Source organism: Thalassophryne amazonica, chromosome 17 (genome assembly GCF_902500255.1).
Source record: "Thalassophryne amazonica chromosome 17, fThaAma1.1, whole genome shotgun sequence".
NCBI lineage: Eukaryota > Metazoa > Chordata > Actinopteri > Batrachoidiformes > Batrachoididae > Thalassophryne > Thalassophryne amazonica.
The window spans coordinates 66,874,172-66,886,756 of record NC_047119.1 but is presented as its reverse complement, the minus strand read 5'-3'; the positions used below and the strand labels follow the sequence as shown (position 1 = coordinate 66,886,756).

Sequence of the window (12,585 nt, the reverse complement as noted above, 5' to 3'; positions counted from 1 at the left end):
AATCATTAGTGATTGATCTCTGCTCCCCTCCACAGCATGTCTTTTTACTGGTTCTCTCCCTCAGCCCCAACCAGTCCCAGCAGAAGACTGCCCCTCCCTGAGCCTGGTTCTGCTGGAGGTTTCGTCCTGTTAAAAGGTAGTTTTTCCTTCCCACTGTAGCCAAGTGCTTGCTCACAGGGGGTCGTTTTGACCGTTGGGGTTTTACATAATTATTGTATGGCCTTGCCTTACAATATAAAGCGCCTTGGGGCAACTGTTTGTTGTGATTTGGTGCTATATAAAAAAAAAATTATTGATTGATTGATAGTGTGAGAACATTAATTGTGCACTCTGAACTCTTACATCTTGCGGTTTTGTCGCACAGTTTGAGCTGGAGCTGAGTACAATGATTGAAAATATCGTACAGTGTCTGCGAAGGCAGTGACTGGATGTCTTTGGTAGTAGGGGCTCTTCAGTCCTTGGGCGACACTGCAATTAATTTGTATCAAACGAGTGGGTACTTAGGGAAACTAAGATGGGGGGTGTCACTTGCATTGTAAGGGAGCACCATTTTTAGTTTTAGTTTTACCTTCACCAACAAAGTTGGGCAGAGGTTATATTTTCGCCCGTTTGTTTGTTTGTGAACAGCCGGGAACCCACAAGTTTTCATATTTTTATTTTTCAATTTATTTTACTTTATATAGCACCAAATCACAACAGAGTTGCCTCAAGGCGCTTCACACAGGTAAGGTCTAACCTTACCAACTCCCAGAGCAACAGTGGTAAGGAAAAACTCCCTCTGAGGAAGAAACCTCAAGCAGATTCTGTCTGGGCCCAAGCATGAGGGTCTGGTGACCCTCTGCTTGGGCCATGCTACAAACATAAATTACAGAAACAATTCACAGAACAATCCACGGACGAATATACAAGAATTGCTGGATGGTGCTGCACCTTAAACAGAGAAAAAAAACAGAATCAGACATCAGAAAGACAAAAAATACTGTATAATTTGCCAGCATTAATCAACAAGAAAAACAGAACAAATACTAAGGTGATCGCCGGCTGCTAGCCCTGAGCTTCACTAAAAGCCCCAAAATTTAGGTAAAGTTGAGGTAGGTAGGTAGGTAAAATTTCATAACGATATATTTCACATATCGTTATGAAATTTTTACAAAGGATTCATATCTTGGTAGGCATGAACTGATTTAATTTTCAAGTTCAAATATTCTCACTTGCTGTAATATATGTTGTCTCAGGCGTGCTCACCATGCAAAGGGCATGGACAAATAGTCACATCACTTTGTTTTGTGTGACATATCTGTTATCATATCAGTCCAATACATGGGAACACGCCGTGTTTTTTTTGTTTTTTTTTTAAATATTGTTATTGATATTTGGTCAGAACCTGGATCGAGCAGTTAACCAGCAGAAAGGAGAAATGGAACATCTGACGGATCAGTTGATGAAGATAAAGCAGCAAAACACAGAAGAAGAAGCTCTGAAGCGAGCTGCACAAGCCTACAAACAACGGGCTCAGCTCAGTGAGGACACTGAAGGACGGCTGAGGCTTCAACTGCTGGACGTGGTAGGATTGTGTTCCAGAACCAGCAGGCCACATTACACAAACACAACAATTATGGTCTTTATACAACTGGGTAATAATATATTGTTGCTTTATGTAAAGTTTACACTTGTTCAGCACTCAGCTGCTGTCTTATTGCTGTCAACGTTTGTTATAATTTTGAGTTAATCTGTAATCATCTTTTAAAAGGAAAAGAAGTTTGCAGATGCATTGGCAGAAGCTGAGACCTGGCAATGTCAACATGTTGAAAAAATGACAGAAAATTATAACCTGGAGGCCGAACTTTCTGTCCTAAAAAGGTAAGTGGAGCTGCTTTATAATGCCAGAGCTGTATAGAAGTGCTAGAGACCGGAGTCGTACTTAGACGTGTCCTGGCAAGGAGGCGTGGCTGCCATTTTGGATCAGGCAACTCAGTGGGTAACACGCACAGATGCTCAAAGAATCTCGTCAAGAAACAGCTGAAAAATGCTGGAAAGCTGCGCATGTTGGCAAACCCACAAATGGAGGAAGAAGGGAGACATTTCCTGCCATAATTAAGCAGTTTAGGTTATTCTTGTTACTTTTTCTGTGACTTTAGGGCAATAAACTGGTGTAAAGCTTCATGCGTGTGTACCAAATCTGAGGATTTCGAAACTGTACAATCAGGACACTAGACCCTGTAGCTTCGTGCAAAGTTACCATCTTTACTTGACCCCCCCCCAGAAGCCAATACAACATCCGTAGAAGTGCATTGTGGGAACAGTAGTCTCCCACTACACCTCCTCCTTTTAGCTAAAGACATCTCTATAAAGACAACTCAAAATGGCTCACAAAAAACATAACTGTGGAGCATTCTTCAATGTGAACATTTTAAGTACTTTTGTTGTACAGTTACTTTTAACATAGAACACAAATGCATTTCTGGTAAACATTCTCTTTTACAGCCTATCAGACATTTCTATAAGCATGAATGCATACCATTAGCAGATTTACATATCCAACCTTTCTGGAGGTCTCACGAATCGTCCAGATCTAGTAACAGTCCCTGTTGGTCTAAGGTGGCTCCTATTTCTCCTTAAGGGGCTTTCACAGTGGCGTATTCGTACAGCTGCTCATTGCGGCGTTGTGAGTAGTTGAAATACGCCCCAAATTCGCGCGTGCTCGTTTTTTTCCGTTGTGCATTCCGTTAGTAGAGCTGCGTATTGCGGCGTGTGTGGCTATTTTAATACGCCTGGAGTGCGCGCATATCTCGAGTGTTCATTCCGTTCGTATAGCGGCGTGTGTAGCGTGTGTTTCTTTTGCCGCTATAAAAAGCCACTTCGCCCTTTTTTTCTTTTTTTTTTTCAGTTCTCCCCGGACGGCTGAGCAGAACACATCGCTGCGCTGGAAAATCAGTGTAATTTTATGCCGCTAGAAAAAGCCACTTCCCTTTTTTTTTTCCCAGTTTTCTCCTGTCAGCTGTGATTTTATCTGTGTGATTTTATCATGAGGTTTTTAAGCCCTCGCCTAAAAGCTGCAATCCTCCAACATCTGGATGTCCTGGAAAGATTGATTAATTATGTGGCTGAGCTTGAGCGCTTGAGAGAACAACGAGAAAGCAGGAGGCAAGCTATCGCAAGAAGGAGAAGACGACGTATGTGGGTGAGACCTTGGATCCAGCGCAAACACCTGGCGCGCAAAGCGAAACACAGTTTTTTTGGCACGCCAAAACCGCAAACACACTTCTTTTGGCGGTGCAACAATTTCAACATTTTAAAAATACAATACTCAAAAAAGAATGGCATATACTTACCAATCCACCGGCACTGGTACAGACGTTTTTAAAGTTCCGATACTGATGAATCTAGCCAAAGCGTTTCAGGAAGCGCGCATTCTCCACTGTCATCCCGACCGTGCCGCTTCCCGAAACTCCTTTTGCCGTCTTCATCAATCGGCCGACTTTGTCTCGCTGGGTTTTGACCCAGGTCTGCAGACGCAGAGCTGGGTCATCGCCGATACCTTCCACGCCCAAGTCCCTGGCCTTTTGGGTGTATAACTGAAGTTTGGCATCCCGGTCGTCTGAAGACTTGTCGTACAACATGGGGAGGAGCTGAACCCACTCCATGATCTCGACACGTTCCCGCTCCGAAGAAAATTTAAGTGGCTGGAGTTTCGCCTGCCGTTTTCTCTTTGCCAGGGGAGCAGCGGGTGATGCTCGCTCGGAGACTGGTGGCGATGACGACTCCCCGTCGCTGGAGGCCGGAGCAGGAGATGTGGGCTTGTTCGGCATTTTTTCTGATATAAAAAAATGCAGCCCAAGGGAGAAATTAAAAAGTGGCCCAGAAGAATAAAACGCGGGCAGGAATAAAAAATAAAACAAAACTGTGTGACACCAAAAAACTGCCCAAAAAAATCAAAAAAGACCAGAAATGAAATAACGACAGTCAGCTTCGCAAAAGAACACTCCTCAACAAATGAGTCCAATAAAGTGAAGCAATGATCTTCCAGTATTTATAGCAGAACAATGGAGCCCGGCAGGAGGTGTGAAGTGGCATCCAGTATTGTCTTGAAGCGTGGGCGGGCTCACGAGCGCACAGTAGCACGGCGCTGCGTGGACTCCCGTGGAGGCTCCATGCTGTGCTGTACGCCGAAGGAAATTAAATAGGTTTATTTTCTTCCATCCTACGCGCGTAGCCCTCAACATATGACTGCGTATTGAGAAAAAACTCCTCGTGAAGTGGGTGGAGAGCTGCTCATTACAGCGTAGATGATACGCTGTAATGAGCAGCTGTACGAATGCGCCACTGTGAAAGCCCCTTTAGAAAACCCCTGTCTGTCTCTACCACATAAGATCTGGGAGCACTGGTAGATCTAACTACTGCTCCAGTGGTTCCATTAGTAGTTATCCAACACTTTCTGTCCTGTCGCTAGTTCTGGGAGCGGTCTGGCACGGTGTCTCCGGTTATATTGCCTTGCCTGCTCACACCTCTCCTCCTCATCCTTTTTTCGAAAAGTCTTCAAGTCGGGCCACTTGGGCACCAGCTTGGCTGCAGATAGTGCAGATTTATTTTTTCACCCTTCTTCAGCCAGTTTCTACTTCTTTCGCCCAACTTTGTGTTATGTGTGAAGGGGCCATGAAGTTTTTGCTGCTTCTCTGGTGGATTTGTTTTGTTTGTGTCACTTTTTTTTAATAATAAAATGAAAAACATTTCCTAACATCATGTTTCATTATTCAGCCAAACCTCAGAGCTCACAGAACAACTGCAACATGTTCAGAATAAAGTCCGAACAAAGAGAGAAGCCTTGCTGGATGAGCTGCATGGATTGACTACAGAGAGGGCTGCTGCCACACTGGAGAACCAGTCCCTCAAGGTAAATTGCCCAACAAGCTTAAAACCACTTCACAGTTAAAATCATCCTTTCACAGGCACTTTCTCTCCTCAGTGCAAATTCAAATATTTTTCAATCAGATGTTGTGTTCTTCCCCCTCAGCCAACAGTCAGCGTCCCCCAATCTGCTTGCATGGGATATTGTACGTTATATTAGTGTTATATTTTCATCACGATTATTACAGGACAGACATAGAGAGGACAGACCGCGTGCTCTGGGCCACTGCTAGCAGACTGCCCCTCACATTCCCCACTGCCATAGTCCAAGGATTCCCCTGTGAGACATTGGTGTGTGAGTGCAGGTGTTGTGATGTACATGGAGTTTATAGTAAGGGTATTGCAGTTAAAACTGTGATGCAGGTAGCTATCCAAGTATCCTAGTGGAGAGCGGCAGGAGACCAGGCAACCCTGAAAAGTCGGTTTTTCAAACTAAGCTGTATTTTTAGATGTTTTGAGGCCACCCGGGACAAAAATTAATTAATTCAGTCCATTACTTGTTACACTAGAAGTGTCCAAACATGAGTATCATTAATTGTTAAGTTTGTAGGTGCCACAACAACTGGAAAAAGAGGAAACTATCACTTTCAGAACGATGTTTTGAACATGGAAAGCAGAGATCTGAGTGCTGTGGACCAGCATTTCACTTGTTCCCTCCTCCATTGAAATACGAGGATCTCCGGTGCCGACTGAAGGCACTGAATTTGAAAAATCCACCCAGACGTCCCTGTCTGTTCTTTTCATTTTATGGAGAAAAAAATCCACACCACTGGATCTTTACCTAGAGAAATTATTGGACTATAACGCTCCGTTGAAGAAGGCACAGCGGATGCTAGTGAGACAAACGGGTAAGCTGTGTTTGTAGCATTAGCTGCTATCTTATTTACTCATTTTCTGGCGTTTGATACAACCAAACACTGCATGAAATAACACCATACGTACACAACCCCTGGCAATAATTATGGAATCACCGGCCTCGGAGGATCTTCATTCAGTTGTTTAATTTTGTAGAAAAAAAGCAGATCACAGACATGACACAAAACTAAAGTCATTTCAAATGGCAACTTTCTGGCTTTACGAAACACTATAAGAAATCAAGAAAAAAAAATTGTGGCAGTCAGTAACGGTTACTTTTTTAGACCAAGCAGAGGGAAAAAAATATGGACTCACTCAATTCTGAGGAATAAATTATGGAATCACCCTGTAAATTTTCATCCCCAAAACTAACACCTGCATCAAATCAGATCTGCACGTTAGTCTGCATCTAAAAAGGATTGAACACACCTTGGAGAGCTGTTGCACCAAGTGGACTGACATGAATCATGGCTCCAACACGAGAGATGTCAATTGAAACAAAGGAGAGGATTATCAAACTCTTAAGAGGGTAAATGCAATGTTGCAAAAGATGTTGGTTGCTCACAGTCAGCTGTGTCTAAACTCTGGACCAAATACAAACAACATGGGAAGGTTGTTAAAGGCAAACATACTGGTTAGACCAAGGAAGACATCAAAGCGTCAAGACAGAAAACTTAAAGCAATATGTCTCAAAAATTGAAAATGCACAACAAAACAAATGAGAAAGGAATGGGAGGAAACTGGAGTCAACGTCTGTGACCGAACTGTAAGAAACCGCCTAAAGGAAATGGGATTTACATACAGAAAAGCTAAACGAAAGCCATCATTAACACCTAAACAGAAAAAAAACAAGGTTACAGTGGGCTAAGGAAAAGCAATCGTGGACTGTGGATGACTGGATGAAAGTCATATTCAGTGATGAATCTCGAATCTGCCTTTGGGCAAGGTGATGATGCTGAAACTATTGTTTGGTGCCGTTCCAATGAGATTTATAAAGATGACTGCCTGAAGAGAACATGTAAATTTCCACAGTCATTGATGATATGGGGCTGCATGTCAGGTAAAGGCACTGGGGAGATGGCTGTCATTACATCATCAATAAATGCACAAATTTACATTGATATTTTGGACACTTTTCTTATCCCATCAATTGAAAGGATGTTTGGGGATGATGAAATCATTTTTCAAGATGATAATGCATCTTGCCATAGAGCAAAAACTGTGAAAACATTCCTTGCAAAAAGACACATAGGGTCAATGTCATGGCCTGCAAATAGTCCGGATCTTAATCCAATTGAAAATCTTTGGTGGAAGTTGAAGAAAATGGTCCATGACAAGGCTCCAACCTGCAAAGCTGATCTGGCAACAGCAATCAGAGAAAGTTGGAGCCAGATTGAAGAAGAGTACTGTTTGTCACTCATTAAGTCCATGCTTCAGAGACTGCAAGCTGTTATAAAAGCCAGAGGTGGTGCAACAAAATACTAGTGATGTGTTGGAGCGTTTTGTTTTTCATGATTCCATAATTTTTTCCTCAGAATTGAGTGATTCCATATTTTTTTTCCCTCTGCTTGGTCTAAAAAAGTAACCGTTACTGACTGCCACAAATTTTTTTCCTGATTTCTTATAGTGTTTCTTAAAGCCAGAAAGTTGCCATTTGAAATGACTTTAGTTTTGTGTCATGTCTGTGATCTGCTTTTTTTTCTACAAAATTAAATGAATGAACATCCTCCGAGGCCAGGGATTCCATAATTTTTGCCAGGGGTTGTATTAACGTTACATAATCTTGGCATTACGGTGATACTACTTGTCGGGTAGTACAGTATTTTAACTTGATTGTGCTTTTATACGAGCTTCAGCGGCACTCTGCGGCACGGAGCTTGTAGTTTCTCATAGCAAAACTGTCCACACTGAGTGACAACACAAAGTAGTTAAAAAGAATCGAGGGCCACTTTTTCATGTCAACTATGGCCTGTGGGTGAGCCAGAGTCGATCCCTTTGAGCTTTTCAAAAAGGTTTTTGTTTCTATCCATGTAATATCTTCCGTTGTTCTGTATTGAAAACACCTCTCACCGGAAGTCCTAATCCAAAACGGAAATGCCTCTGCTGTAAAAGTGGGCGTGGCTGAATAAGGCGAATAGTTCTGTTTGAACGCACACAAAGTTCAGTTTAAACAGAGGACATAATGGATAAGTGATCACAGTGAGCCTCCATGCTTTTCAGTCAAGTCCAGTCAATTAACATTTTTTGTTGTTTTTTTTTGGGGGGGGGGGTTAAGTTTATTTTCCTGTCTGATATGGCGATCATTGGACAACATTTTCCTGAATGTCAAACATGTTTTTTTTTTTTTTTCGGGGTGGGATTCTGATGGCACCAGAAAAAGATATGTGACCATGCTTTATAGAACGGCAAAAGTCTAAGACGTTAGAGTCAGCGTGTTTTTGGGGTGTGTGCAGTGGTGGGCACAGTTCTGCTAATCCGCTAACTATCGAAGCTAATGTTTTCATTATCGGATTAGCTTTTCAGATAATTTTGAAATCCATCAGCGGACTAATTACCGTCCGATAAATTTTGGTCCGATAATTTATAGACCGCTAACATATTTTTGCAGGCGTGGTGAACAAAGCTTAACAGTTACAAATATTTATGAAGTCTGAAATCAAAGATTTGAGTACCTACCTGTTTTGTAGTAGATGTGCGGTTCTATCCTGTGTAAACAGAAGAGAGGTAGTTCCAGGAGAAACCGCTCTGTCCTCTACAGGCAAAGGAGAATTGGTCACAGAAAAGAAAGAAAGCAAAAGAAAAAAAATAATTTCTTTTGACCTCATAATGGCTCGCTGGCAGTATCACTCAAGTCATCCAGAGGCATACAGTTATAACTTATGGTTCAAATTTTAACCAAACTAATTTCAGACAAGTTATTTAAATTAACATCACGTCTGAAGTTTTATAAAGTGAAAATATCAGATATATGTTTTAGTTTTAAAGTAATGCACTAATTTTAAATATTTTAGTGTGGACATTGTCACCACACAGTGTATTATGGGTAATCTCAGTACATTCACAGCAGGAGAAATGCATTTGAAACACTCTGCTCAGGCTCCACATTGACATCAGTATTAAATCCTTTGTATATTGTGCCTTAAACTCTTGTGAATATGTTCTCTGGGTTTATAGACGTTATTGTGTTTATGTAGAAATGCCAGAAGGAGCTCAGGTTGCTTCTCCATTATTTTCACTTGGAATCATTCTGAGCTGCAATTGCTTCCTGTTTGCTCTTTAATGTCCTGTTTATGTCAGACACTGTCTGTTTTGTTTTGGCAAGTTCTCACGGTCTCTACTGCCATCTACTGAGCAGTAGTGTTCATGGCAGTATTTGCCCTAATTATTGAGATATCTCATAATCCTTTGCATGCTAGAGAGTTGTTGCAGGCTCTTGCTGTAGCTGATGAAAAGAAATAAAAATGTACATTTTGGTTGTTTAATGTTCATTTACAATTGTCGCGTTTTTTTCTCTGTGCTGTTTAAACCGCAGCAACTCTCTGGCCCACAAAGGATTATGGGTTAGGGTCTGAGCGTCTGGGCGCCAGTAGATGGCACTGTTCTATTTATTTTGACCCCAGTTATATCAGATGGTTGTCTAATCACAACTTGACTTTTGGCTTTTGCAAATGGCTTTTTTTTTTAACAAATAAAAAATGTCATATTTTACAAAAGCACATTTATATGTAAACACCAACACACACCTCACATTAACATGTGGGTTTTAGAATGAATGAGTCCAATCAGTCCAACCAATCAGTGTTAGCGGAGACTCATTTTACCCTTAATCCCTTTGGCATCTGTCTGTGTTTGTTACAAAACTTCAGAAAAAGTGCATTATTTAAAATTAAAAGATATGTGTTATATTTTAACTTTGTACAAATGACAGAATTGAAATGAGTTATTCTATCCAGATTAATTTGTTTTATAAATCAAAACCATAAGTCAAAACTGCTGTATTTTCAAAGACCTCTGCCTCATGGCGGCACTGGTGTGTGTGTGTGTGTGTGTGTGTGTGTGTGTGTGTGTGTGTGAACTGCTTCACTACTGCAAAATATGTAATAAACAGGAGCTTCCAGCAGTGGGCAGGGTGTACAAAGACAGAAGTGTTGACTCATTGTTTGGGTCTGTGGTCGCCTTTGATGCTACCAGAAGTGATCGTGGTGTAAAACTCAAAATCAGCTTATTAGTAGTTGCAAGTGTGCCGGAGACAGTACTGAAAGTTATCAGTTAGCTGTAGATTCCAATCATTTATTGGGGTGGTTTATCGGTTTAGCTTCATAAAAGATAACTTTTCAGTTAGCTGATTAGCTGTTATCGAAGCTAATTTCTTGGTTACTGTGCCCACCACTCTGTGTGTGTGTGTGTGTGTGTGTGTGTGTGTGTGTGTGTGTGTGTGTGTGTGTGTGTGTGTGTGTGTGTGTGTGTGTGTGTGTGTGTGTGTGTGTGTGTGTGTGTGTGTGATTTAGACATCAACCAGAGACTGAAGATGACAGCTGAAAGTTTTTGGTTCAAGGTTTCTCCAGAGAATTTGCTTGTATGATTTTGTGTTCAGTAAGCATTTGCCTGAAGTGACCCAACTGAGGCAAACAGCCTGTATCATGAGGGAGCATCAGCTGCATTACACTGGTCCAGTATATAGGTTGCTCATTGCTGAGGTTACCAGCAATTTGACCAGATAAAGACATTGCTCGTGTAGCACATAGGTGCAGAACATTGATTTCTTCTGGAGATAGGGATGAACTGCCACCTGCTGCCTGGGCGGTTATTCATCAGTGGTGTTGTCATCCTTTGTGTTTTAGGTGTAACCTTTCTCTTCTGTATGTCATCCTAATGTGTAGACTTAAACATTAAAATATTTTAACTGTTCTCTTACTGAAATAACACAGGCCACATCATTCAAAGCTGTGTCTTCTTAGGTTAAAGTATCAGCACTGGAGAAAAAGCTGAGTTCTTCAGTATCAGAGCTCCAACAGGTCAGAGCCTACGTCAAGCTGTATGAAACCCTAGTGGAAGGTTATAAGATCCAGGTATGTGAAGCAGTCTGACAGCGGAATGTACACACAATGCAGTACTGACATTAAAGATGCAGCAGTTTTGGATCGTGATAGTAAACATGAACACCATTTAATGTGAAGCCAATTACTCCTTTGTGTTACTGTACAGCTTGTAAAGACCCGAGCTGAGGCTGATGAGGAATATGCTCAGCTGAGTCGTGCTGAACGGGACGCACAGACTATGCAGGGGAAGCTACAGCAGGAGATAGACGCAGTGCGTGGCGAGCTGTTAGGGCGGCTAGTGGAGCTGGAGCCTCTTCCCGAAGCTGTACAACGCTCAGAACTGCAGCTGCAGGAGACTCAAGACAGGGAACGCAGCCAGGAGAGACATAACATGGAGCTGAGTACGACGCTAACTGATCTCAATATCAAGGTTAGAAGAGTCTTAGTGTTTATCAGTTTGGTGTTTTTCACATTCATTAGCTGTCTGTCAATGAAGGATCTCATTTACACATGTAGGAGTCACACATGTCTTGTGTGACTCCCAAAAATTCAACATCACATTCTAATGCAGGAGTCAGCTTCACTCGCACACTTCCACACATCAGTTTGACCCTCAGTCAAATCCTGTCATCATACGTCTATCATAACCTACATCATGAGCGCTGGTGCACACTGAAACACATTTTCAAATATGACCTTCTGAATGGGAAGTCATATGTGTGACCATTTTTGTGTTATGTTGAATTAGTTGGAGAGTCAGAGCAGCCAGATGGAGCTTCTTGTTCAGAAGAACAAGTTGTTACTAGAAGACAACAGACAACTTCAGAACCAAGTGGAGAATCTGGAAAGGTCAGTAAATAGTCTTTGCTAAGTCTTAACCTTATGAGGGAAAAGCTATATTGCAATATAAAAAAAAATATTTTGTGTGTGTGTATATAAAACCAGAGGGAGTTTTTCTTGCTCTGTGGGTTGGTAAGGTTAGACCTTACTTGTGTGAAGCGCCTTGAGGCAGCTTTGTTGTGATTTTGCACTATATGTGAAATTAATTAAATATATATTTATGTATGTATCTATGTAGATATAAATATAACGCAATGCTAAAATACCCTTGGCCGTATGAACATTATGTTCTTTATAATTTGCAGTTTAATTCATTATTAAGATCCCATTGTCTTACGTACAATTTGTACATGTTCAATAAATCCCCTCTATCAATCAATCAAAAGCAGTATTTACATTTTAATGTCATCTGCAGGAGGCTTTGCGTGTGCGCGTACATGAGATTTTGACAAGAGTGGAAGTTGTGAAAATCAAGGAATATTTGTAGATCACCCTTGTCATTTTGTCTGTGAACATAGATAGAGCTCTACAAGGAAGGTAACATTAGGACTTTACAGCAGGCCACGGAGCAGGTGATTAGAGACCCTGCAAGGCTTATGATGAATGTGGGTGTGGAATCCGTTAGCTTAGCGGGGAAATTAGTGCAGCAAATCCACTATGGTGATAGTGCAGTTTATGTGGCAGGGAGGGAAAATCATCCATTTGAGACTGTGGCCTGTCTCCACAGATACCATAAAAATCATAGAGAGAGATGCTTTGCAAACTTAATACCCATTACTACATTGGATGACGTTGAAATTGAGGATGGCCCGTTGGCTGTTCCAGCAATATAAATGATTTTGCTATCTACAAACCACGTGGAATGTCTCAAACCTAAACCTACTTCCGGGCATCTTATACATGCTACTCTGGAACCACCCCATCCAAACAATCTGACTATCAACCC

General features: G+C 41.5%; 1 protein-coding gene across 3 annotated transcripts in view; it reads left to right on the top strand.

Moving 5' to 3' along the window:
- odf2a (outer dense fiber of sperm tails 2a) overlaps positions 1-12,585 on the top strand; it is a 75,827-nt gene that overhangs the window by 42,167 nt on the left and 21,075 nt on the right. For all 3 annotated transcript variants that reach the window (XM_034191689.1, XM_034191690.1, XM_034191688.1), the window contains 6 exons: positions 1,382-1,564; positions 1,751-1,860; positions 4,756-4,891; positions 10,719-10,829; positions 10,966-11,229; positions 11,548-11,648. In XM_034191689.1, coding sequence (XP_034047580.1) covers positions 1,382-1,564; positions 1,751-1,860; positions 4,756-4,891; positions 10,719-10,829; positions 10,966-11,229; positions 11,548-11,648 — 905 coding nt within the window. The remainder of the gene's footprint in view (positions 1-1,381; positions 1,565-1,750; positions 1,861-4,755; positions 4,892-10,718; positions 10,830-10,965; positions 11,230-11,547; positions 11,649-12,585) is intronic.